Raw genomic sequence first — 27,316 nt, forward strand, 5'->3', positions numbered from 1 at the left:
TAACAGGCAATGGAAAATCATGGCCCCAGAAGATGTGGGGGGAGGTTAAAGAAAAAACAAGATAGGTAAGACCCAAAAACACATTAAAAATCCCAAACAGCAAAATAAGACCCATCCCAAAACAAACAAATACAATGGGAGCAAGTTCTGGAATTTAAAAAAACGACAGATCAGAGAGAGGATTGATAGATTTCACATGTGCTTGCCCTGCCATGCAGGGACCCCAATGTACAGAAAATACCCCAAAGAACACTGGGACTGTCCTCTGCCCAGACAGCTCATCTCTCCATCTCCATTAACTGCACTCTAGCTCTCCACCAACACAAAGAACATCAGCTTCACAACAGCTCTGCAGACAAGCCACCAGACTGGCAAGAAATGAAGCAATTAATTTCACTACAGCAACATGCTGTACAAAAGGAGCGCACCATTCTCAGACTAACCGTAAATGCAATTTTCCTCCTGGCTTAGCTGATGTAAAGTCCTGATATACCACTTAGTGGGAACAAAACCCAACCCTTTTCCCTTAAGGAGCTTTTACCTGCTAATAAAATTTCCTCTTACCCACTTAACATGGCCATTACATCCTCGTGTACACAAATTCCTCTGCAAGCACAAAGTCCTTGTGACAGACGTTCCCTTGATTCTAATGATGACCTAGCCTGGGACCTGAGGCAAATCACTGAATATTTGTTAAGGCATCCCTAAAAGTGACACAAATAACTTTGTGTAACAGGTATTTGGGAGCTTTATCAAGCTTTATCAAGGCTGCTTTAAAAGGCAACAGGATTGCTACTGGTTGCTTTTGATAGAAAATCCAATTTCAGTAGGAAGAGGCCTTAAAGAAGCCTATTGTAAACGAGACTTGAAGCATCCAAAGCAGAATCTGACTGCATCCAGCTGACTGCAGAGGATCTGCAGGTCTTCCATGGCCACAGGAGCTGCTTGTGCAGGCACAACCCAGAAGCTGAGCCCAAATGACACTGAGAAACACCAGCTTCACACTCACATTCTTTTTCTGCCAACACAGTTCCTGCTTGGTCACATGGATGAGAATGGGATTCCAATTTGCCCCCCAAATGCAATCTGGTCATTTAAAAGCACTCTTATGTCCATTCAATTGGGAATGATTGAACATAAACCAAAAAGAAGCACCTCTCTTCCTAACCTGAATTTACAAATACGATGCTGCTTCACAGTAAATGAATCTTTCACAAATGACAAATCACAATTAAAGTGATGGAACTGCTCAAAGAGGATTCTATCAAGTCCTGCATCAATCTGCCTGCTTTTTTTTTTCTTATGGGGCAAATAAACAGCATTGCAAGAAAATGTTTGCTTGAGGAGTAAATAAAGTGTTTCTTCTAAGAACTAAATGCATTTGTGTTTTGAACTCATCTGTCAACACTTAGCTCAAGGCAAAGGATCTCTATTAATATTTATTCAATAATATATGTTTAGTATTTTACAAATGCTGTTACATAGCCACAGACAAGGGTAAAAATCTTAGAAGTTAAAACAGTATTCCAAATCAGAGACAAACAGAGCGGAGTAGTGAAAATAAATTCTTCAGAATTAAGAGAATAACCCTCCAAAGCCCTGTTTTCTGTGGCCTGTTACAGCTTACCAACAATGGATACTTCAGATACGGCTTCCAACAGCTGGGGATTTTCTTGTGCTCATGTAACACTAATAACTAGGTATTTGTGCAAGTGATGAGGTGACAAATTTCGTCACCCATTTTGTCAGGGTCTGATTCCTCACAGTAGTTTTACATCCTCTGGAACAGAATCAGCAATATAAGGACATGGGAGCATGTTCTGCTTCCTGTGTTTAAGATAAAACAGGTAGCTCAAATGATCCTAACAACTGCTGCTATTTCTGCAGTCAAAAATAAACTCCCCACTTCCTCCAGGTGTTTGCTCTTACAAGTTTATACATAAAACTTCCCTAGCAGGCCATTTTGGACAGACAGGGTCTGCCTGATCATTGTCCTGGATGATAATGCTTGTCACGCAGCAGAACACTAGAAATATCTAGATACTTCTTAAAAAAATAGAAAAGAGATGAGGTACAGTGAGTAATACATAGTCACAGACTGGAGAGCAGCATTTTTAAATGGAAACATTATTTATTGCACTAATATTGTAGTTCTAATGTAGTTTTTGTAGAAAAACGACTGTTTTGATTAAGTGATTCATCATTGGCCCCGCAGTTGAAAGCGACACAAGTAATCTGGAGATGTTCCAGTGCCCAGTGACACAGGTAATCTGGAGATGTTCCAGTGCCCAGTGACACAGGTAATCTGGAGATGTTCCAGTGCCAGCCCAGTGACACAGGTAATCTGGAGATGTTCCAGTGCCAGCCCAGTGACACAGGTAATCTGGAGATGTTCCAGTGCCAGCCCAGTGACACAGGTAATCTGGAGATGTTCCAGTGCCCAGTGACACAGGTAATCTGGAGATGTTCCAGTGCCCAGTGACACAGGTAATCTGGAGATGTTCCAGTGCCAGCCCAGTGACACAGGTAATCTGGAGATGTTCCAGTGCCAGCCCAGTGACACAGGTAATCTGGAGATGTTCCAGTGCCCAGTGACACAGGTAATCTGGAGATGTTCCAGTGCCAGCCCAGCCTGGGTGTAGAACCTTTTCCTGATCTCCAAGCTGAACCTCCCCTGCCACAGCTCCAGGCCATCCCTCGGGTCCTGTCACTGCTCAGCAGTGAAGAGCTCAGTGCCTGCCCCTCGCCCTCCCCTCCTCAGGGTGCCCAACACCACAATGAGCTCTCCCCTCACCCAGTCCCATCCTTCTCGTCTCGGACACTCTGAGGATTGTGAGCAGAGCTGGTAATAAACTGCTAAAAAATCTGTTTATTACAGCTCTGTAATTTGTTTTCATCCAGCCAGGACCACAGATCCAAGCCATTAAAGTCAGATAAGGCAGCATACACTGTGCTACCTTGCACTCTACAATCTGTTACAGACAAAAGGATTTTATGTAGGTCAGGCACTGCTTCCCTGGAGACACAAAAAGCCATAAGGAAATCAGAGCAGTGTCGGGCCTTATTCCAGCCATCCAGCCTACTCCAAAATTTCAATTATGCAGAGATTGTGTCTCCCTGGTCTTGACTGTCAGCACACCAACAATCATCTCCTCCAAGGTCTGTACTGCAGACCGGACAGGGTACATCTCATGATGCACACCCAGAGAAAACTCCTCGTGCTCACGAGGAAACAATAGGTTTTTGTCAGCTGGAAAAAGAGCAGAGAAAATCAAAGTGACATTAATTTTCAACTCATGGCAGCACTGAGCTGCAAAATAAGTTTTTGGGAACAGAAGGCAGCTCTCTGGCCCTCACAGTGAGAAGAATGGTGTTTTTAAGAGAAGCAGTCTTGCATTTCTCTCTCCCTTTCCTTAAAAGAGTGCTCCAGTGCAGCTGAAAGGGGGTCTGTGCTTCACTCAGGCTGAAATAACTCCTTATATCTGACAGGGGGAAGAAAAAGAACTTCAAGAAACCAGAAGTAAAAATGAGTGGTTTCTGTTATATCTTGCTGTCTCAGGAGATAATTCTATATTCTTATAGCAAGCTTCATTTTTTGCTATTGTACAACAGCATGCTTTTATTCTGGCACTAAAAGGTTCCAAACACAAAGTTACCTTCCCCTTACATTTCACAGGTTCAGAGGGGTTCAGAGTTTAGTTTTATAACACACCACACCCGTTTTCATTACCATCATCTACCTAAGAATTCCACTCTTATCAAAATCCCGAGAGATTCTCAAAGGGAACAGAAAGGTATTTAGCTGTGAAGAGACAGAAAGAAGCACACAAATCACACAAAACACTGCATTATAGTAAACAGGTGAAGAATGCACAGTGGAAAAAGAAAATACACACACTTATGCATTTTATGAATATCTTAATTCCCCTCCCTCTGGAGGGCAGCATAAATGCCTCTATATTCCACTTCGCTCCACAGTGATTTTCCTAATTTAAATAAAGTAATCTAAATTTTTTTTTTCCCATCATACCTGTGAGAAACCATTCTCCTTACTGAGTCTGGGTTCACAGGTGAGCAGGGAGTTTTAGGTATCAACTCTGTAAAATTCTAGCTCTGAAATTCTGTACACTTACCCTTGTCCCAGACTAAGCTCTGTAAAGAGAGTTTTTGCTCTTTTTTTCGCACCACTCTCCTCCAATCTACATGTCTGCAGAACTGTGGATCTCCTTTTCATGCCATCACCCATGTTTTGGACTGCTTTAAGAAGTAAGCTGTATTTTAAATAATTTAAAATTATATTTTAAAGCCACAAGTACTGGCTGATTCTTCTCCTTACCCTGATTCCGAGCTCCACATTCTCTCCTCCGTACACTTCCATGCCTTCATCCAGCAATCCAATCTCCTGGAAGTATTCTCTATCTACTATGAAGCATCCAATCAGTGCAGGACTTCTGCAAGAATAAACCAGCAGCAACCAAAATTAGCAGATAAATGATGAAGAATTTTATTACTCAGGCTCATTTATCACTGTATTTATCACAGGTAAAATGGTGCAGCGAAACAGATTCTTAAGAACATATTTCTCACAGTTTTATTGAGCCTTGCATTCCAATATTCTTAACTGAAATGAACACTATTGAAGGAAATTAGAGTCAAATTATTGGACATAAATATTCAGCAGAGCAGTCAGGATTCCAGAGCTCACAGTGCAAACCCAGGAGCCCCAGTTTTGTTTCTGAGGCTCCAGCCAAAGCAGCCTCTGTCCTTGCTAAATCCTCAAGTCTCTTGTCTGTGCCAGCTGCAAATGCTACCCACTGATGCACAGTCCTGTGTGTTTAGCCAAAAGCCAGGTTAGCTAGAGCTAACCTTGTGTCTGTGAGCTTCCATAAAAAAAAGAGATTATTTCTGGAGTAGGACCATCTGGATAAGGGTTTTTTAATACAGAATCAAGAAAAGTCTGCCTTTACCAGCATAGTGCAACCTTAGTCCATTGTCCTGAGCCAGATTTAAACACATCACATAGCTTCACTGGATCAGTAAACTCTATTCAAGTCATCATCTGGACCAACCAATTTTTACTATACAGAACCAATTTTAATCAAGTAACAGAGGGTCCAATTTCACCTTTATGAGATGCAGTGGAGAAGGATACAGAGTCATTTGGCCTTTTCATTTTTCTCCTACCTTATAATCCACAATTGCAAGAAACAAAAATGTCTTTTCAGATTATTATGCTGGTATCAGGCACTCTGGTAATGACAGGATATTAATTAGCAGTACAGCTTTTATTAAGAACTTTTTTATTTTAAAATTTACTGCTTTTATTGAGAACACTCAAGGTACAGCTAGCGGACACACCTGCTTTCCAACAGATCATAGGCTGTCTAAATCACAAATTGTACAGTTCCGTAGAAATCTATACATTAATCTATATATTAATGCCTCTAAGTGCTATAGTGCCTACTTTATAAAAATGAAAGACTGTTTCTGATGTTATTATTAATGAAGAAAATAGCAGTTAACAGCAGTACAAAAGTTATGCTTCTTTCATGGTGAAGTATTTCTCAGAGCACCTGTTTCCCTTTGCTATAATTCTAAAAGCATAATGCAGGCATGATAGAAACCATCCACCAATACACATGGCTTTGTTTGTTGGTGTGTTTGTTTTAATTATCCAACACACACAGGCAGCATATTGCACTGAATTAAAAAACTGTGCCAGGGAAAGGGCTAGGGAACAAACCTGAAATTTATAAAGGACACTCACTCCCCTGTCCTCATATAGAACAGAGTTTGGGGGTTAAATGGAAAAGTACATTTGCTCATTACTCTGCGTTTCAATACTTTCAATTTTAAAAATCGTAATAATTATTCTACATAATTAATCACAGGATCATAGGCTTGGGCTGGAAGGGAGTGTAAAGATCATCTCATTCCAAGCCCTGGCCATGAGCAGGTATCTTCAAATAGATCAGGATGCTCAGAGCCCCATCCAGCCTGGCCTTGAACACTTCCATGGATGGGGCATCCACAGCTTCCCTGGGCAGCCTGTTGCTGTGCCTCCCAGGACAGAACTTCATCCTAACACCTAACATAACCCTGCCCTCTGTCAGTTCAAAGCCATTCCCTCTTGTCCTACATCCTTTTGTCCCTTACCAGCCTTCTCAGAACCACCCCTCAGGGTGTTCCAGCACCATTCAGGCACTGGAAGGTGCTGGAAATCTCCCTGGAGCCTTTTCCTCTCCAGGCTGAACAAGCCCAACTCTCTCAACCTGTCTTCACAGGAACATTTTTACAGCGTTAACAGAGTTCATTAACACCAATAACTGTTTCTAATGACATGGAAATTATCCCTTCTTACATTTGTCTGTGGCAAACCTGTTAAATTTTTATCTTCTGCTTTCCAGTTCCAGGTCCTGCTCATGGGTCAGTGCAGTTCAGAGAGCGTTAGACTGACAGGACCTGAGAAAAGTGCCTGCCTGTAAAGACAGAGCTGTTGGATGAAAAACAGCTGCCAGTGCTATTTGAGGTTCAGCTTTTCAGGTGGTGGGAACAGTGTCCACACTTTCTTTCTGCAGGGAGCCAGAGCACAGGTACCAGTCCTTGGGATGGATGTGTACCTACAACAAGAGCCTGCAATCCCAGCAGAGCTGCTGAGTGGGGTCAGAGGCCACAACTCCCCTCCCTGAGACACAGGTACTGCTCTGTTCCAGCCTAACAACACTCTGGGCAGGGTAGGAACGTACAGACCCAGACTGTCCCAAAGCAAGGACACGATGCAGCCTTTGCTGCCCATCAGTGACCAAGCACCTGCTGCCAGGACCCAGCACAGCTGTGCACCCATTGCAGAGAACACAGCTGTCACATCAGCTCATGGAACTGCACAGAAAATGGAACTGCACACAATGGAACTGCAAAGAAAACTCCATTCCTGGCCTTTAAACACTAAATTAGCAGGCAAGACATTTGGAGAAAGCAGTGCTGCTGAGCAGCCCTGCCTGCCATTCCACCTCGGCAGGAAACCTTTTAAAGAGACCTACTGAAAACAAGAGTTTCCTTTAAAACCCTTTTAAACAGACCTACTGAAAACAAGAGTTTCCTTTAAAACCCTTTTAAACAGACCTACTGAAAACAAGAGTTCTCTTGATGACTGTGTAGGTGGCAAGGACAAAGCTGAAGAGGACAGCTCAAGGACACTTAGGAATTTGAACTTTGCAGTCAGTACAACCCATTGCACAGCTGAGCCCCCTGCCATGCCTCGGGGAGCAGTGGCAGTGACTCATCCAGGCCACTCTTACCTTATGGGAGCAGTTGTGTTCTCCAGTTTCCACCAGGACTTAGGAGGGTTCAGATAGCGGCACCACAGCTCCCAGTCAAACCCCTGTGCTGAGAGGGGATACTCCTCGATTTCAAAATTATCGTACTTAATGTTATCGAATGATGGAGAAATTACTCTTCTTCTGTTTTCTTTTATCCTGCTGAGCACAGGTTCAGCCCTAAAAAAATAATAATAAAAAAAGAAATAGAATGTTAAGATTACGTCGATATGAGCATAGCACTGGTGGAGATCATAGAATAGTTTGGTTTGGAAGGAGCCTTTAAAGATTATGTAGTCCACCACCAAATAAACAATGCAGCTTATGCTGTATTTTTCAAAAAGAGCAAAGTCTAACGCTGTGACCCATTCAGAGCCCTCTCTGCTTTGAGATGGAGTTTTGACAGAGCAGGATTTGCCCCAGAATAACACAGTGCAACATTTTCTGTAGGATGCCCTGTTGTTAACCTTGATTTGAGCTGGAGGATGGAAGAAATGAGTATCTGCATATCACAGAGCATTTCTACCCTCGCTACTGAGTAACGACGACTTCAGGCTCTCAACGTTATCAAGGACATCAGGAGCAGAGTTAATAATAGATCTATCCTAGGGACAGAAGCTCCTGCCTTTTTACCAACATTTTTACTTAAGGAGTAAGGGAGATATTAAATCCAGACTGAACAAGTTCAAATACATTATTTTAGTTGTGTTTACTTTTGCAGAGTGGCCAAAATAACAGCTCTGTTAACACTGCAGAGCATAAAAGAAACATAATATTTGTAATGAAAAGAAGATACATTCCCCTCGTGGGTGAAGGGCTCCATTATTGGAGGAGATTTTTAATGTGTGCAGTTTTTCAGTATGATTTAAATACACCATAATTAGATCAGCAGATACCTCAACCCATAAAAATGGATCTAGATCACATCACACAGCACAAACACGTTTTCCCTGCTTGTGCCCATGCCTGAACCTTCATTAAACAGCTCTGAATTCTAACTCACCCTCTCAAGGCAAGAGGAATGCCCGTCAGCAATGTGAGAGCAGCGCCTGGGAGGGTGCCTGGCCAGGGGAAGGGAAGGAGGCACGTACCATCCCACGCTGAACTCCACGTGGGCGTCGAAGAGCGCGACGACGGGCGCTGTGGCCGCTCTCCAGCCGCTGACCCGGGCCCGGATCAGCCCCTCCTGCCTGCTGTGCCGCACAACCTTGATGAAACCCGGCTTGTGACCGTTCACCTCGTCCACGTACTGCTGCAGCCTCTCCTTCAGCTCCTCTGGGGAAGGGAAAGATCCAGGTGTTAGCACAGAGCCTCAGCCTGAGCAGAGGTAAAAATCTGCTCTTTCAGCAGAACTGGAGGGGCCTTCACAGCTACTCAGAATTCTCCAAGTCAGTCTAAAAGGAGGCCAACGAAAAGGAGAAGGACCGTGAATTATAGAGCAATAAAGAAATCATACATAACTATTAACCTACGTGACTGCCATCAGAATCCTGGCACTGTTTAACAATGACACCCCACAAAATGAAGTGCCATAGCTACAAAAGAGCATATTATATTACTGTAACAATAAACAAGGCACCTGTCTCATATTTCCAGGAAAAAAAAAAAAAGCCTAAGTATTTTCCATTAATCTTCTCTACCAATATTTAATGAAAAAAAGAGAAGTAAGAATAAAATGCATTATTTTTCCTCTTTCCATTTTTCTTTCCAACTTTGATAACTGGTTTTGGTCTCTACTAAAAAGTTCAACTTTTGCTCTTAGAGCAAGGACCAGTAAAAGCTCTGGAGAAGAATCATTCCTAATTAAAAAATAACAATTCTTGGATCAACAGCTATTACATCTCTGATTTAAAGACCACTGCGTGAGAAAATACAGTATGTGGAGTATAAATATTGTGTTCTCAATTATTATTACCTGAAAGCACTGTCCACTTTATTCTTCATTAGCACTCCTGTGTTCTAATTACGTTATGGTATCACTCAGAATTCCCTCTGGGACAATGAATTTCCTTTATCCTGAACCTCTCCACAAATCCAGGAATGTCTTTGCTGTGATGCAGAATTACACTCCTGTGGCTTGAATGCTCTTCTGGGCATTCTCAATCTGCATCACAGCTCAGTGCTGACCACTCCTCTCTGTGAAAACCTGAACAAGCCACTTCACTCCTGCCGAGGAACAGGTTCCCAGGGAAGTGGTCACTGAACCTGCCTGAGTTCAGGGAGTCTTTGGACAACCCTCAGGCACGTTCTCATGTGAATTCTGGGAGTCCTGCACTGAGCCCAGGAGGCTTCTCAAGCCATCAGCCTTCCAGCTCTGGGAGCTGGTCGCCTCAAACAGATCTGGACAATGGGCATGCCAGAATGGCTAATGGCACAGGAAAATAAAAACAAGCACACACCAAACGTTCACCCTTGGAAAGGAGCTGGGTGTGTCTCTCTTGAGCTGCCAGAGGAACAGAGCTCACCAAGCACCAAGGCTCCCTTAATTCTTGCCTGTTTGTAACCTCTCAGACATCAGCAGGTGTGATGCTGCTGGCTCCTCAGGCCTGCAGCACTCTGCATGCCACCTTCCTTCCAGTCAATGCACTCTGCATGAAATGAGAGAAGGCCACAGAAAAGTCCTGATACTTACAGCTTCTCATAAAAATGAGAATTAAAAAGAAACAGTCTGCTGATCATGTCCATCACAACATGTAAACTGCAGCAATATTTTAGGAATTGACTGGATATATTCCCAGAATTCTTGACATTACATTGCCAATATCTATTCAATTTGTCTGTGACTGCATCACCTGGAATAAACAATGTGAGCCACTTAGCACAGAGCACTCTTCTATTCTGTCTTAGACTTGCTGCTTATTGATCAGTACACTTCTCCTTTATGAAGTAAAAAAAAACCCCACATTAATTGCAGTCATGCCTGTGCCAAACCATATGTTGTTACTGCTCACCCTCTAACACAGAGATCTGTAGTGAGCACAGAGCTACCAAACCAACCACTAGCTAACAGCGTGTTACATTGAAATGAAGACATTTATTTTACTGTAATTCTATGCACCTAAAAATAGCACAAACCCTTTCTGTATTCCCAAAATGCAGCCCTGCTGAGGGTGGGTATCAAAACACGAAGACCAAAGCTTTGTTCTTGGTGCAAGTGGCTGCTCCCAGTTTGCAATCCCAGGAAGCTTTATCTGCCACAGCAATGCAGCATCACCACTGAGGATAAAGCATGTGAAAGGAAAGCAGAGTCACTCTAACCAAGGACTGGAAAGGCAGTGACAGTCATTGTTCTCTCAGTCACTCCCTTTCAGTAAGTGGGCAATTCTTACTCCTGCCTTACACTTTTCCTAATGTGGGCTGACTTTAGAAGCCGGAGTAAACACAAAATCTATTTCACAGCTTGCTGTAGAATGGAAAGAGATGGAAATGGACCAGACCCCAAACCTTGGCTTGCCACCAGCACGACTTCAGCTGCACATCAGGGCTGTGACATTTACCAGGCAGCACACGCTTCTGATTTTCTGGTTACACTGCAGCTCTGTGCAAATGGCCTGGGAGCATCTCAGGGGAACCTTGGAGGTTTACCCATGGTCAGTCAGCTTGTAGGAACCATTCCCTGGCCTCCAGGATCACCTCAGGCGGCTGAGGAAGCTGCTGCTTTTTCCTGAATCCTCAACACTGGCCCACAAGCAGTGCCTTACTCTGCAGCATGTGCTCAGGAGACACAGCAGTATTTTGCAGTCAGGCTCTTTCTGGCCTTTCTTACCTAAAGCAGATCAGCTCTGCTCTGCAAAGGCAGAGTGCTGAGCAGAGCGTCATGTGCACCCTTTGTCTTACAAGACCTATTGGGCAGATCCTCCCAGAAGAAAATACAAGGCTATGAAGAAATGGATCATTTTCACTCAGCCACGAAACAGAGAAGACAAGGTAATGAATTTTAGAAAGTCACAATTTTGGAAAATGCTTTAAAGATGTCCTAGCAAAAGAATTGAGTCCGTTTTTTCCCCATGCATTCCATGTCTTGCTGGGTTTTACATGAGGAATCTGAGTTGAATTTGACAGTTTTAGAGCACCCAGCCCAACTGGCCTGAATGATGGGACTCTCCCCCCAGATTTATTCATTCGCTTTGCTATGGCACCAATGGTCTTTCTTCAGCAATATCATTTTAACCCATGTTCTTTTTTTTTTTTCCCATTTCAAGATATGTTGCCTGAATAATAAACAGTCTTTTTCATTAATTATTGTGCTTCACGGCTTTATGCCACCACAGGGAGAAGACGGGGAATAAGCAAATGTGTCATCTTCAATACACTGTTGATTCAGTGTCTAATTATGGAAACAAACAGGCTTATAAAGATAGATGCATTTGCCTTTCAGCACAGAATCTCTCAAATAAGGCCTCAATTTCACCAAGCTGAATGAGGCTCTGCAATTGGAATGAAAGAGCAGCCCTACATGGAGTGGGAAAATGGCACTTGGAAATGTTGCACTCGACCACCTGTCTCTGTATGGTACAGATGTCTGGAGAGCACAGCACAACTCTCCTCACAAATGTAGAAAACATAATTAGCGTGCCATAATTATGTTTAATATTAACATAATTAAGTTCAAACTCTTCTAAGAGGTTGTTTGTTTATTTTTAACAAATTGACAAAGATTTTGTTTGTCAAGTTCCCCTACTCAGTAAGACAAAGCATTGCTAAAGGATTCACACAACTTTGCCTTCTTAGGAAACAGCAGAAGCTGGACAGGATGGAGCAAGAGCATGAGGAGTCAGAAGGCATCAGCCACCCCATTTTCTCGACAGGAAAACCACCTATAGATTGTGCTTTCCATCCAGCAGCATGAGGTGGGCTGTCTCCTGTAACCTGTGTCCCCCCTGCCCTGACAAGTGAGCGGGCTCAGAGCTGTCAGGCACCTCAGCCCCTCACCCCAGCATCCTACAGCAACTGCAGCTCTGCCCCCAGACTTCAAATGTCTAAGTAATTGACACAAACAGCCTGCCATAAATAGCAAATTACTGCCTCACAGTCATGGAGAAGGACCTTAAAGAACAGCCAATTCAGGCTGCCTTCCAGTGACTTTCATACTTTAACATACTCCCACTCGGAGTGCTTGAATGAACGACCACATTTATGAAGCCCCACACCATGCCTGGCTGAGACATGAGTTTTACTGACCTTCTTCTCAGCTCTAAGTTTGCCAACAGGGCTAAAATAACAAATACATAAATAAAATAACAATGATAACACTCTGCATTTTCTCAGGCCTAAGAGTCCCTGCTGACTTTGGCCCAGCAATGCATGCTGCATGTTACTGCCATCTCTCCAAACCTTCTGCTTTTCCTTTAGGGAAGTATTTCCCTCCATGCCAAAGGCCTGGGAATTACCATGTCCCTCTTTACCTTGGCCCTTGGCACAAACACGGCTTCTTTTACTGTGAAGGGGAAGAATTACTTTTCAATACAGAACTGGGTTTAAATTAACAGTTGGCCTCCTTGTGCCAAACACGGTGGATTGACATGTTATCTGAAAGGGGTAAAACCCTGCCATTCATTATTTTACCTCTGGGTGTTCACTGAGCTGCCTGAAGGCACACTCTGGTCCCCAGGTAAAGAAAAGCATTGGGTATTTCCTTGGATGGTAAAGGACACTTTTAAAGGCAAACCATCACAGCATCTGCAAGCATACAGCAGGAGCTCATGCCTGCACTTGGAGCCAAGAGCCCACTGGTCAGCCTGCTCCTGGCAAGGGTCCCAGAGCCTTCCTGAGCTCCCTGAGCAGGTCAGAACAGGAGCCTGCCCTGCAGGAAGGCAGCACCGACACCTGCACAGCTCGAGAAGTCATTCCAGCACCGGGGCTGCTGCCACACTGATGCTCCACACTGGGAACATCTGTCTCATCAGGAACATCTCACTTCTACGGGAAACACCAGTGAACTGGCAAAATGACAGAATTCACACAAGCCAATTAATTTTAAACCAAGATTTTTCCATCTTCTTTACGCAATTAATGCTGGCTCTAAGTCCTAGGAGCAGGAAGAGCTGCTTTTCCAGCTTTAACGTGTACTAATGGAGCTAACTTTCTGGCAAATAAAGAAAGCCTGTTAGAACAGGTTTGCTGCAAAACCCCTCCTCTCTTCCCCCTAAGTCCCTCTATAGGCAACCAACCTGAATTCATGTAATAACTTGAATTCATGGCAGCAGCTGGGCTTAGAAGAGAACCTGTGTTTTGCCGCACTTTATCTAATAGGAAATGTGGATTGTGTCACTTACTTCGTATGCAGCTCAGTGCTTCATCATTTTTATTTTTCTTACCTCTGGTCCCTTATCTTTCATGCTCAAGTGATCACCTCTCATCTCTGTAGCAGCAGCAGATAATTCCAAATGGAAAATATTTATAACCAGACAGAGGCATGTCATTTGTAATGCACATGTGTACAGAGAATGTCTGCAGCAGAGGGTAACAATGCTCAAGCAGATAAGGAGGGCCTGCTGTGCACACGTATTTAATAACCCTGTGTTATCAGGTAATAGATAAACCACCCAGGGGAAATCACCAGCAAGGCATTGATCTGGACAGACATCAGAAACAAAAAGGCAGTGCAAGCCTTCTCCTCGGCTCCCATACCCAACCTGCACTCTTGACAGAGATGCATAGTCTAATCTCAGAAGTTCAGGCTATCCACATGTAAAGACAGAGAGTGTAATGAACTTTCACAGCCACAACCTCTGCATTCAGCAAGCCAAAGTCCCAGCTGCTGTCAGAGCTCCTCAGGTCTATTAAGATAAATTGCCTACAACAATCAGCTCACATCCTAGATTACAGGCCAAGGGTTTCTTTAGCACATGAACAGCACCTTTCTCCCACAGTCAAGGCAGGGAAAGGAAATGCATTTCCCCTCTTACACACACACACACACATTCTTTTAATTGCCCAGGAGAATCTGTACAGAGGAGGGGGAAGTTTTCAACAGGGGCTGCATTCTCAGCTCCTTCACAAACATCTTCTCTCTGCAGGGCAGGAGCCCAGGTGGGCATTGCACTGAATCCTCCTGCAAGGTCCTGAGAATCCAACAGCAAAAGGACAACACACAGCAAATAAATCCACTTCAAACCAGCAATTAAAGAGCTTCCAACAACAAACAGCCTTTGCAGAAGAAATCTGTGCCAGCACCAGTTCCTTGAGCCCTCTGGCAGACACGTTCACTTAGGTTCATTTTGGTTTTTTTCTAAATGATGTAAATTTCCAATCCCAGCCATGAAAATGGGATACCACACTTCAGATCATTAAGTCCTACACAGAAATATTGCTGTGCCTTAATAAATCCTGGAAGTATGGAAAGAACTATGAAAATTATCTTTTGGAAACTCTGACAGGTCAACACTGTTATGGAAGAGGGGGATACAGAAGAAATAAATATTACAGCTGTTATTTTTTGTTACTATTAATCTTCTGGGGTGATGTCTTTATTGCAAGGGCTGTAAAGTCCTTTTTATTTCTCTTCTATTATTTATTGAGCGTTGTTTGAAGACAGCACTCGATTCCTGTGAGGTGCATCCCATCTTAGGGATCACCAAGCCCTCATTCTAGCAGCAGTCTCCCAACACTTTCCAAGACAGAGACATAAATTGAGATGCCATATGAATCTCCAAGGTGACACCAGAAGTTGCAGAAGGGGAGGGATAGAACCTGGATCTCCCAAATCCCAGGGCTGCACATTATCATCACACAATTTCCCTAAGGCTGTGATCCTGTGTTTTGAGCCATGAGAACTCTGATCCAGAGCAGATCCAAGGGCTCTCCCACATCCCTGTGCCAGGATTAAGAGGCAGCTGATATTTGGGATCTTGCTATTGTCAGCAGAATGCATTACCCCAGAAGAGCTGAACACTGCCCGTCCATCCCCCCACCAACGGGAGAATCGTGCTTGTGTCTCCTCTCAGGTGAACACTGCTGCTCTCTAAGAGGCAAGACAGGACTAACACAAAGGCCAAAACTCTCTTTTCTCAGTCAGGTGTGCACGTGTGGACCCTGCAAACACAGCTCAACACGGAGCAGGGACGTGCCAAGTGCTGCCCCAGCTGCCACCTCTCCCCTCAGGGCTGCACCTGGAGCCCCAGAAAGGCTCTTCATTCTCAAAGTGCCTTTAAATACAGAGTTTAAATAACTGTATAAACTTGATGGTTCCATGGGAGGTACAGATTGCCTGGATGAGTCTCAGAGGAACACTGTCCCACTCCAGCGTTCAGTGATGGCAGCAGGAGCAGCACTGCTGCTGAAATCAGACACTGGCACACCCGAGGCCAGAATCACTTCTGTGTGCATTTGGGTACAACAGTTTTAGTCACAAGCTGTAGAGTGAGAGGCATAACAAGCACCAAGAGCATGCATTAGAGCTGACACATTAATAAAATGTAATATAATATAATAACATAATAACCTCAGCCAAAATTCTGAGTTCATCATTTCATTCCTTGGTGTTCCTGGATTAATCTGTAAAATGACCTTTAAATGTTAAAAGAAATGCTCGAGAAATGCATTCCAGTCCAGGCTCTTTCCAGTAATCCAAATGGCACTTTTGCTTTTTTCCAATACACAGCATTTAATTCTAATCTGTTTCTTGGATGTGTGGGGAAAATCACTATTCAGAAAAGAAACTAAACCTGAACAGAGCCAGATCAGATTGTATAAATCAAGAAAAATACAATCTATAGAGCACATTAGGAACCTCTGTACTTTCATAACAATAAGATGCAGCAAGCTGCTCACTCTACTGTAAACTTGATAAATAATCATGACTCCAAGAAGCAGCATGGCACTTCATGTTGTGATAACAGATTCATAAGGAAAAAAACCCTGCCAATTCAAACACACTAATCCAAGTGTAACTACTTTATTTCTGGAGTGGATTCTGAGGAAATTAGTCACATAAGTTGCATTAAAAATGGAATATGCAAATACTCAGTTAGAACTGGAAGAAACAGAGCTGCTAATATTCCACTCTGGATCAAACCTGTCTCTGAGAGCAGGACTCTAAAAGGAAGAGGAAACAGAAAGCAATCACCAAATACCCGTGGGAAAGGGACCTGTGCAATCCAATCCTTTACTCAAAACAAGTCCAAGTAAACAAAATGAGGTCATAGTAACAGTTAAATGATTATTTAAAAGAATGACACAGAGCACTAAAAGGTTTTGATTTGAATAAACAGGACTTAGCCTTGCATGCCAGAAATTATAATTCATATTCGTTGCATAGAATCCCTTCCCTGGGAGCAAACCAACAACATGCACAAAACCTGATGATACTATGAAAGCATTCTCTAGGGTCAGGACAGCAATAACATTATTTCACAGTGCCTTTTTCTTTAACCTTGCCCAAATGTAGAGATACAATTGGTAACTTTTTATTTTGACTGAACTGTAGTACCAGACAATTCCTACGCATCAAATGCAAACTGCTCTCCATACTTTCCATATTCCAGGCCAGAAAGGTTGATTTCTTGGCTACCTGTGATCATGTTGTGTGTGAGCTGTTATTATTTTCTCCTTTCAAAGGCTGCCTGCAGAAGAATGCAATTCACACAGCAGTAGCAATACAGCACCCAACCCACCAGGGAGAAACACAGGGGGATCTTTTCAGCAGATGGGATTAGTTCCCAAAAAGACTTGTTTTTGCATCAGCAGAGCTACAGTCACACAAAATGTTTCTCAGAATAAAAATAAAATCAAATGATCCCAATATGAGCAAATGTGGTTGTTATTCTAATAGCCAAAACATCTCTGGCAATAGAGCCAGAGCTGACCAGGTAATACCCCCTGCAGGTAAATATTTCACATGGGAAACACTGGAGTCACTGAAGTAGTGAGAACTTCTCAGGAAGCAATGTTCTGTGTCCAGAGCCCAAATGCAACATCACACACAGTGTCACTGGAAGTGCAAGTTAAAGTCACACCTCTTCAGAGCCAGCTCTCACACATCCTCTTATTTTACCATGCAGTCCTGAAAAATTCTGCCAAACACAATTTATTACCTGCAGAGCCATCAAGTCCTGCTCACCTGGCACAAAGGGAAGGAGCAGGACCTGGCCCATCAGCTGAAGAGCTGCCTTCAGGGAGCACTTCCACTGCCCCCTCCGAGGAACAGCTCAGGGACACTGCCAGGCTCGTCTGGGACAGCCTGGGAGGCAGCTGCTGTGCTATGGAACTCATGGCTTTCAGTTCACAGCATTCTGAAGAACTTGGAAGTTACAGCTGCTCATTTGGTTATGAATTATTTTGTTTGAATATCATAAGAGTCACAGGGTTTGTTTCCATCTATAAAGACAGAAACTGTTTTTTTGGAAGAATCAACTATGAACATTTTCAAATTAAAGCAACAAATTCTGGCTTGCTTCTTTCCTAGCATATTTGCTTACTCCTCAGGAGTAACACAGTGCTGGGATGGTGCCATTTGGTAGCTGTGGAAAATCCCTAAATCCAACACATATGATCTCCAAGAAAACTGCTTATTGCACTGCTGCATCATCCACTGCTTCCTAAAAATCCTGAACTCCAAGTCATAAAAGAGCACAATACCACAGAATTTGTATCCTTAAAAATAACACCATGTAGCAAATTATTCCAAGCCTTTCATCAGTTATTGTAGAAAATTTATCTGTAGGCACCCAATCACAATAAATCCATTATTTCTAAAGCCACGTTTGGGAGTTAATTGTTATGTGACAATTGCTGTTTATGCCCTGCCTTTTTGCATCAGAAACGTGGGAGGGACAGCAGCAGCAATCCTTATGATTTCTGTGGGGTTGGGAAAACTAGGCATTAAAAATAACCCAGGAAGTAACAGGAACTAAAATTCAACCTTTTCAACTCACAGCATGGGAACAGCACTGATGTCAGCATCTTACTGCAGCCTGAGAAAGATTTGATTAAATCCTGCTTAGTTGGGAGTGTTTTGTTTTAAAACTGAAGAATGTCAGGCACACACAAGAGAACACTCCGGCCTTGCCTTTCCTGCTCCCTAGGAGCAACTGGCAGTAAAGCCATTTTTTTTACATTATCAGCAGCAGAAGTGCATTTTCAGTGTGCTGAAGGAAGGCAGAGTCCCCCCAGCTCCAGCAGGCTGGATCTGCAGCGCAGGGAGCAGCTGGAGCTCCGGGTTCCTGCAGATCCTGAACTCCAGGGAAGGAGGGACAGCTCCTGCTCCTGCTGTGACCATGGTTCTGGCAGGGAAAGCAGGGCATTCTGCTGGGCTGCCTGAGAAAGGAACAAGCAGCCAGCAGCTCCTGACCTGGCCTGCCTGGCACAGGCTCCTCTCTCTGGGTGCCCTGTGAAGGTCACAGAAAATGGAGTGAATCACAAACAGCACCTGGGCACTGAAGTGCCTCTCTTCCTGGGAGATCTCACTGAGGAAAGGTTTAACAAAAAAAATTTTAAAAATTAACAAGAAACATTTTAAAGCTTCTTTTTTTTTATTATTATTAAGTATTAGGAAAACAAGAATTGAGGAGAATATTAATGAATGACAGTGCCTCCTGCTAATATTTCAGTTTGTTTCCTTTATATATATATTTTTTTTTTTTTTGGCATTTAATTTTAGCCTTTTACTTCAAAACTTACCCTCTGAAGCAAGGCTTGCACACCTGTGGTCAAAGCAGAGAGACTCCTGGGAAACATCAGTCACTGCCCATTAAGGAAAACTCAGGATTGTTCATGTGGAAAACTGCACACATTGGCACTTGTATCCAGGCCCTTCCCCACTACATTTTTCAAACAGCTTCATTTTCTCAATAAATGCAGAAAATTTAAATTACTTCTATAAGAGCTACCAGCTTAATTTTTACTGACATTATTATTTTTATACACATTAAAATTCTGAATACTGACATTTACACAAAAATATTACTTGGGAATTTTAAGTTTTTTCCAGGACACCTTTCTATGAAGGACTGTTAGCATTAAGTACTGCCTGTATCTCATTTAGCCCGCCATGCTGTAGTCTGTAGCTCTGCAGGAGACCTACCAGACTCCATTTATTAGAGATATCCAAAGGCTTGAAACTACCTCCTATCCAATTCTTCCAGTATTCTGTTTGACCTTTCACTGTGAATAATGATTCTGCACAGATAATGGCTAATTTCCTTGGACTGGATTTTTATTTGCAATGTTTTGCAATTTGATTTGCAGTATATCCACATTTTTCAGAATAGTTACTGCCTGATTTCTCAGATTTAAACCCTTTAGCATCTTCAAAAGAATGCTTCCTGAACAGCTAAATTTGTAATGAAATTGCATGATTAAATTCTCTCCATCTATAAGCATTGCATTTCCACCTTGTCTGCATACTGCAATATGTTGCATCGAGGACAACTTTGGGCCGGGTAATGATCTCATTTTCCCACATGGCATTTATCTCAGCTAACCTCACAGGGTTTACACAGCTGTACTCTTATGTCAAGGAGGAGGTTGCTTCCATGGGTACTAAACTCAGAGTTGTAGTTAATATCCAAACCTCACAAATCCTGAGCAGCATTTATTCCACAGAGAAATTGCTAGAAGCCTCCTGAGGCGTGTGGCTCTTCCAACCCCAAGGGTCTCACATCACCCCCGCTTTCTAAACCTGCCCAATATCAAGTTAAAAATGTGTAACTTGTAATTTGTACCCTACATAGCAAACTCTGAGAGAGTTCAGTGGCCTAAACAAAGGGTAATTAATTTCTTCCTTGCATCTTCCATATGTACGATCCAGTACGCTTAAAGCAAGCTTCTGCTTATGGAAACAGAGTAAAAGAAATTCATGTTATTTTAATAAATTATGTTAAGCGCTCACTTTTTGGTTTCATAGCAGTAGCACAAGGATAATGCAGCGTTTTCCACGTAGGAGTTTGACATAAACAACAAATCAAATGCAGCCAATGCACCCAGCACAGTGCCCCTAGCTGGGAGCTTCACAGACTCCTCACCAGAGCTGCTTGCACAGCTGCTGCCAAAGGAGCTGCCAGGGCTTGCCACCTGAGCTGCAACAGCAGCTAAAGTGGAGAACCTGAACCACAGGCTGCAGCTCCAACTGGGGAACTCAAATCAGGAAAATAAATAACTCCAGTAAATGCCATCAACAAAAGAAGACAAAATGCCCGAGGAGGCGAACAAAAAGTGGTCACAGCTCAAATACTACAAACTGGAGACTGGTCAGTGTTCCTATCGTTCACCACAGACAAATCAGGGTGATAGAACCATGGAGAACCAGAAGGTTTCCTGACATCTCTTCGAAAACATGGCAAGAGATATTTATTTTCTTTTTTCTATTACCATGCAGAAGAACAAAAAGCTCAAACCTATGGCAAAAGCAAGTAACTTTGTGAAAAGCCAAAAAGACTACCAGCTCTTAACAAGAAGTTATTCTCAGTCTTTTTGCTAAGCTGCACACGAAAGCTTATGTCAAGATTCCTTTTTTTATTTGCTGTGTGAGTGAATCTTCTTGGTAGCTAAAAAGCAAACACTGTATGTGTTAATTGGAAGCATTTGTGAAAACTAATTAAAATTGCTGTGCCACAATCGTGCTTCAGAAAAGGCTTTTTCTATCAAATCCTAATAAAGATTTGTTCGTCTTGTACATGCCTTGTTTAATCCCTTCAGGTGGATAAACAAAGAATGTATCAGTTGTATCTTAGTAAACAGAGGGAGTCAATCTAAAGACATTAATTAGAGAGTGTGGTACGAGTTATCCCTGGATAAAACTCCAAGGGCTGATTGTCCCTTCAGTACTAAACCATGCCACCAATGTTTCCGTGTGACCATTCCCTAAGGAATTCGTCTCCCCCATCCTGTTGCTCCCATCAAGACTATCCTTCCCTAATAATGCTAATTGGACCTGATATTTGATATGCCCTAGCAGTCACAAATCCCTCTGAAACCAGCTGGGATCAAATCTATGTAAAATTCATGAGTATTTGGACGAGCTACAACTCCATTTCCTCTTGGCTGTGTCACACATAACGCCTACCCTTATCAAACACTGCTTTATTTTTCTCCACCCATCTGCTACTTCGATTTTGGAACCCACTGATCCCCTTGGTTTGACCTGCACTGTAATGAACAAAAGCAGCAGGAGAAGCAGGGTGCACCTCCTGAAGGTGTTTCACTGGAATCCTGTCATTCTCTTCACTAAAACCCAGTCATTTCATCCTCTCTGTAAAAACTTTGTGTTTCACTACTGCACGACCCAGCACCATGAAAACCTCTGTCTGAAAGCCTGAAATGCCCACGGCCTCAGTGTTACCAGGCACACCCGCCTGGGATTTACCACTCAAAGTAAAGACAGCCTGTGAGGACAGGGCCAGGGCAGCTCCAGCACGTGGAGCACTCTGCAGATGTGTCACTCTGCAGATGTGTCCAGCTCTGGGAGCAGCTTGGCTCAGCCCCTAGGGACTCATTTAAGGCATTCTTAAAGTTTTAAGGCATTCTTAAAATAGTTCCAACTATTCTCTTTGCATCGGCATTTTAATCACCACAGTCTTTTAGTCACATGAGAGGTTGCTCTGAAGCTCAATCCTTTTAATTGTTGAAGAGAAGGCACTTTTACAACTCCTTAGCATCTGGCCATCAGAAATAATTCTGTGAATTAAGATGACAAGAGCAGCTTTGGTGAGAACCATACAGCATCTGAATTAAACAAGAACAGTCAGTGAGGCTCAGCTGGGCTCATAAATCAACAGTGATTATGTTCACATGCCAAAATGCAGTCAACATTTTTTTAAGTTTTAAACTTGTATTTCTGGCTTAGATTTCCAGCCACCTTAAACCTTTTTAAGAAGTGTGACAAAGACATTACTGGGGTTGGGGATTTTGGGACGTAACTGGGTGTGACCGTGGGTGTAGCTGACCCAGCTTTGAGCAGGTCTGCAGGGGTCACTCCTCACCTCAGCCACGCTGGGACTGTGACAGAGCTCACATCTGCCTAGGAAAGGATGCATTCATCTCTTCTGATGCACACCTATCTCCTGAGAAAATAAACAGGCAGACACAGAACAAATCACAACACTGAGTAGCTGGTTTGAGAGCAATACAGGAACTGGGGTGTGAGTGATTTGGCCCTTCTGTGAGCTTGCAACTTCCAGTCATAATTTTACACAATCTGATTTTAATAACAACATTTTTCAATTTCACAGATAAAATAAAATCCTGCCAAGAAACTAAGCACGTGTTTCTGCCACTGGAAGGTCAAGAGTTTTTGAGACAGATGTCTGAAGCTTGACTCCTCAGCCCTTGCTTGGGTCACTGAGCAGAAGTTTTCTGATTTCCACAGACCTGCAGAGACTCAACACTGCAGCACCCAGCTGAACCAACGGGCTCAGCAGTGGTGAAATAACGGGACTGAGTCCCCTGTGTTTCACTGTTAATGAAACTCTGCCTGTCAGTGACTAACTTATAAAACACTTCCACTTTAAATCTATGGAACAGCAGCTAATGAACTCCAATCAGGCTGTAGCTGCTCTGTCACAGGACTTCCAACAGCAACAGTTTGCTGAAGAACTGAGCCTTGCAATTCCTTGTTTGCAGATGGTGAATGAGGAATCATTAATGAGAAGGAATCTGGTGCTCTTACGCACCACAGGCTGTTGTGCAAAGAACAAGCTGGGAGCCTTTTTATGCTTTTTATGTGCATTCCCCATACATAATGCAAACAGATTGCAGAGCCTGATGGTTTTTCTTCCATCTACAGGAGTCTCTGTTTAAAAGTACATCTCAAAAACAGTTTTTCATGTGGACACAGTCAATGGTGACCGACTACTTTGAGTATTACAGCGTGAGAGTTACTAAAGATATCTCTGGCTCTGCCTGTTGGCAGAAGAACATTCACAGGACTGTTAAGGGCTTCCAAAGAATCTCATTTTTTCCTATTTGTCCAGGCCTCCCAAAATGTTGAGGTCAGAAATTATTTACAGTAGAATGAAAATAAACCTACCAAATACAGAGAGAACTGTTTCTACTGCTGGCTGCAACTCTGCCACCTTCCCTTCAACAGGAACAACGGCTTCTGAAGTAATTTTATGGCTGTCAGAAACTATAAGAGGTTTCTTTGAATATGAAATCCCTGCCTGAAAGTCCACATGCTGACTAACCAATGAATGTTTATGAACTTCACCTAAGTGCTCTTCAGGTAAAAGACTGAAAATAGTTTGACAAATATACCATCAGACTGCAGCACAAAACAGATCTTGAGAGATCATCTGATCCTTCTTCTAGGCCCAACACAGAGAGACACTTGTTCCAATTAATCCTGACAGAGGTTCTCTCATTTCCTTTTAAGTTTACTCAGCAAATATTGTCCCATGCTCTTCAGAGACGGATCAAATGAAGCACACTGTGAAGACAGACGCATTAACAGTACACCTAAGTCTGTTGTCTGGCACAGTTAAAAAGCACAAACCCCAAATCTGCAGTGATTAAGTCTAGATATTTGCATTTGAAACCATTAAAATAACTTTCCTCAGGCTAACCACTTACAAGAGCCATAGAACCAAAAACTGTCATAAAAGACCTAAAACTCTTTCTGCAGCTCTCCGCTGACAAGAACACCTTTTCCTCATAAACTGGAGACCAAGAGCTGCTCTGGAGTAACAACCCCCTTTGAAGATTCACAAATATGAACAGATTTCTGAAGGCAAATTCATTGCAGCAGCCGTGAGCTGGCATTTCGGGATGCCCCTGGATGGGGAAAGCGATGACAGCACCATCCCCTGACAGCACCATCCCCATCACCAGGCTGCCAGAGAATCCTCCCAGCAGCAGTGCTGGACACTCACTGGGATGCCCTGGGATGGGGAAAGTGATGACAGCACCATCCCCATCACCAGGCTGCCACAGAATCCTCCCAGCAGCAGTGCTGGACACTCACACCAGCAGCCTGGGGCAGTGAGAGCCTCAGCAATTTGGCAAGACACAGAGCTGGCTCTAAACCCTCCACAGTCATCAGGAACATTTAAAAACCAGCTTTTACACAGAACACGCAAAAACCATCCAAATTTGCTTTGCCAAATCAATTGAACACAATCAAAAAATGAGCAAAGAACTAGTTTGAGGAAAAAAACACTTCAAATATGGAACTGCAGGACAAATACAGGGCAGGTGTTAGGATATAAAGCTATCAATTTCAATAAAAGAAGGAAAAGTAAGTAATTTAAGTCTTAAAATCTAAACCAGGAAAACATCAAATATATCAGATCTCACCAAGGACATAACTGATTCAAGGAAAAGTATTGTACAGCACTTAAAAAAAAAAATAATTAAATCAAAATTTACTAAAATCAGCTGATTAAGAATGAAACTCATCTACCATCTCAGACAAAAAGTCTATAGCCATCTTGTGATTTGCACCAAACTCCGTTCAGAAAGAAATTAATTTGGTTAGTTAAAGTATTCTCGATGTTAAATGGAATAATAAGATGACAGGAATTTGTAAATTGTCTAATAAATATTCCAGACAGTTGTCACAGTACATACAGTTCCCTGGATTTTAAAGTTTTTTTACCATGCATATATCAAATCTATGATGAATTATCACTCTGTTGTTTATGGAAGCCAAGAGACTGAATCACTGTTCATGAGTTCATATGACACAAATAATTTCATTGAATGGAATGGCATCAAGGAGGATGGGATCCATTATGCATCCAATTGCTGCACAGCACCTAAACCAGGAATACCTCCCTGTTTCCATGCGGGAGCTTACAAAAGAACATAAATCAATGTACACAGCTGGCTGCTCCATGAGGTGTTCAGCCCACAATGCACAAAACAGGACAGCTACAAGGGTTAGATGCTTTGCAAAAGGGGACCAAATTTTAAGTGAGATTTTCTTGAGCAGACTTGTTCCCTCCCATTTTATCATCTGTGCCAGTAACAGCACATTTTGGCAAGAGTCTGCTAAAAGAAATTCCGAGTAAACACACTGAGGAGCCTGGGACCTGACACCAGGGATGGACCTGAGCAAGCAGAGTAACTCCTCAAGTCTTCCCTGGTGGAGCTGTGACTTGGCACAGGTTGGAGAGGTGTTTATTTCCTATGGAGAAAGGCAGAAACATCCTGCACAGCCACAGCAGCAACCTGCTGCCACTCCTGCCTGTCCTGGGAACGCTCAGCCACTCCGAGCACATCCAGCCCCAGCACTCCTGCTCCCGTTCTGCTGGCACCTCTGCACACTCCACTCACAGAAACAAAGTTTTGGCTCCTGGGGGAGATGAAACAGTTGGAATCAGAGTTGTCTTAAAGTATGTCTTGCAGAATATTTACAGAGAAATCCGCTAGAATTTCAGACAGGCATTGGCAGTGCCTCATCCCACCAAACAGACGTGGAACTGCCAGGATTACTGTACAGTCCCTACAGTGCCAGGCCAGAGATCTGTGCTCCCTTCAAATCTGGCCATTTATTCTGTATAATTTGTGTATTTCTCAGCTGTCACTAGTCCAGCCCCTTTTGGGATGCTACTGAGCCCCTGGGCTGAGGCTTAGTCAGCTTGGGTTCTGCTGGAAATAGGATAATACAGGCAGTTTACTCCTCAATTTCAACAGTATCTTTAATCAAATTATCCAAAACTCCCAGAGAATGACCTTCCATTTCTAAAAGGACCCATTAAAAAATAGAAACATATTTATTTCATACTTACTGGTGCTTTTATAGGTCTTTCTCAGCCAGGAAAGCACAGAACGAGTGACTGATTACACAGGTAACTGCAAGTGGCATCACATTTAAAAAACACAGTACAAAGGCAGAGAAAACACATTTCCCCTGCCACAGACAGTTATATAAATCACAGGAATTCCCACTGTAATGGGCATGTCTGGCACAGACAGAAATGCAGTTTCACACTGATAGGAACCTTTAAAAATGACCAGAATCAGAAATCCACTTAGTCCGACTGGAGATGGGCAGGTAGGGGAAGTTAAGCCTGCAGAAAGCCTGGATCTGATAACCAGAGGAACCTGCTGTGATTAAAAGTTTCTGAGTGTGGAAACTTAACTGAAATAAAATCCATCTCCAGATGGATCACAGAGATTTGCTAACTCAGGGTGTATCTGGTCCAAGCTAAGAGAGCATTGTTCTTTATGAAATGAATTGTCCCACCACTGCTCTGATGGGAAAAGACAGCCAGAGTAGCAGTGGAGCAGAATCCACCCAGAGAGTTCAGCATTTTCTAGAAAACACTCTGTATGAACTCTAAACCACAGGGTGCACACAACACTGTGCAACACCATAAAAATTCATGCCATTTTTGAAATATGTTTTGTCACATATCAGAGCCAAGTCTTGATGCATAAGATCCTGAGAGAGGTAAATCACCCACTGCTCTATTTCATGTTACTTTGATAACTTTGATAATCCAAACCCAGGAAGTCAAGCAAACTATTGAACATGCATCTTTCTTTTATAGTTCTACTAAAAAATTCCTCCACTGTCTTTCTTGCTGACCTGAAGTTGATTGAGCAATTATGCAGTAACCCACAGTTGACTAAACTCAGTTTGATATATTCTGAAGCAACAGGCATATTTTTCTAGGGTACTTTCCACTATAAGGAAAGCTGATTAGACCCCTTATTTTTTTTTCCATTTTACTGTATCTAAGTAATTTCTCTCAGTATTTCAAGTTTAGTGCAATAAAATGCTGGTTAGTTTAACAGACCATTTTATTAATTCACCTTCCCTAAGGTTTTTCTTTTTTAGTACTTTAAAAGATCCTTGACTTCCTAATTTTTGTGTGTGATTGAAAGAGCGGTAAAAAGCATAAATATGGAGATGGCTAACGTGCACAGAGCGTGCAGCATGAATTTCAGAGCTCTGCAGGTGACTCAGGCTCAGATTTGCAATCCTTTTCCTGGGAGACTCCGTTTGCCCCAGATGGGAGCTCCAAGGAGCTGCAGGCTCTGGTGGGAGCTGACAGGATCACAGAGGTTCCAGGTACATCCTTGGGGAAGACAAGACTCTCTCAGGAGTGAAGAACCAT

At 42.9% G+C, this 27,316-nt stretch overlaps 1 protein-coding gene across 2 annotated transcripts in view; it reads right to left on the reverse strand.

Annotated features, from left to right (window-relative positions):
• Positions 1-27,316, reverse strand: part of GALNT18 (polypeptide N-acetylgalactosaminyltransferase 18) — a 200,725-nt gene that overhangs the window by 62,970 nt on the left and 110,439 nt on the right. For both annotated transcript variants that reach the window (XM_005531558.3, XM_088057582.1), the window contains exons 4-6: positions 8,408-8,591; positions 7,299-7,496; positions 4,337-4,451 (exon numbers count right to left, since the gene is read on the reverse strand). In XM_005531558.3, the coding sequence (XP_005531615.1) occupies positions 4,337-4,451; positions 7,299-7,496; positions 8,408-8,591 (497 nt within the window). The remainder of the gene's footprint in view (positions 1-4,336; positions 4,452-7,298; positions 7,497-8,407; positions 8,592-27,316) is intronic.

Source organism: Pseudopodoces humilis, chromosome 7, assembly GCF_049639895.1.
Source record: "Pseudopodoces humilis isolate 2021_Gansu_Grassland_sample_001 chromosome 7, ASM4963989v1, whole genome shotgun sequence".
Taxonomy (NCBI): domain Eukaryota; kingdom Metazoa; phylum Chordata; class Aves; order Passeriformes; family Paridae; genus Pseudopodoces; species Pseudopodoces humilis.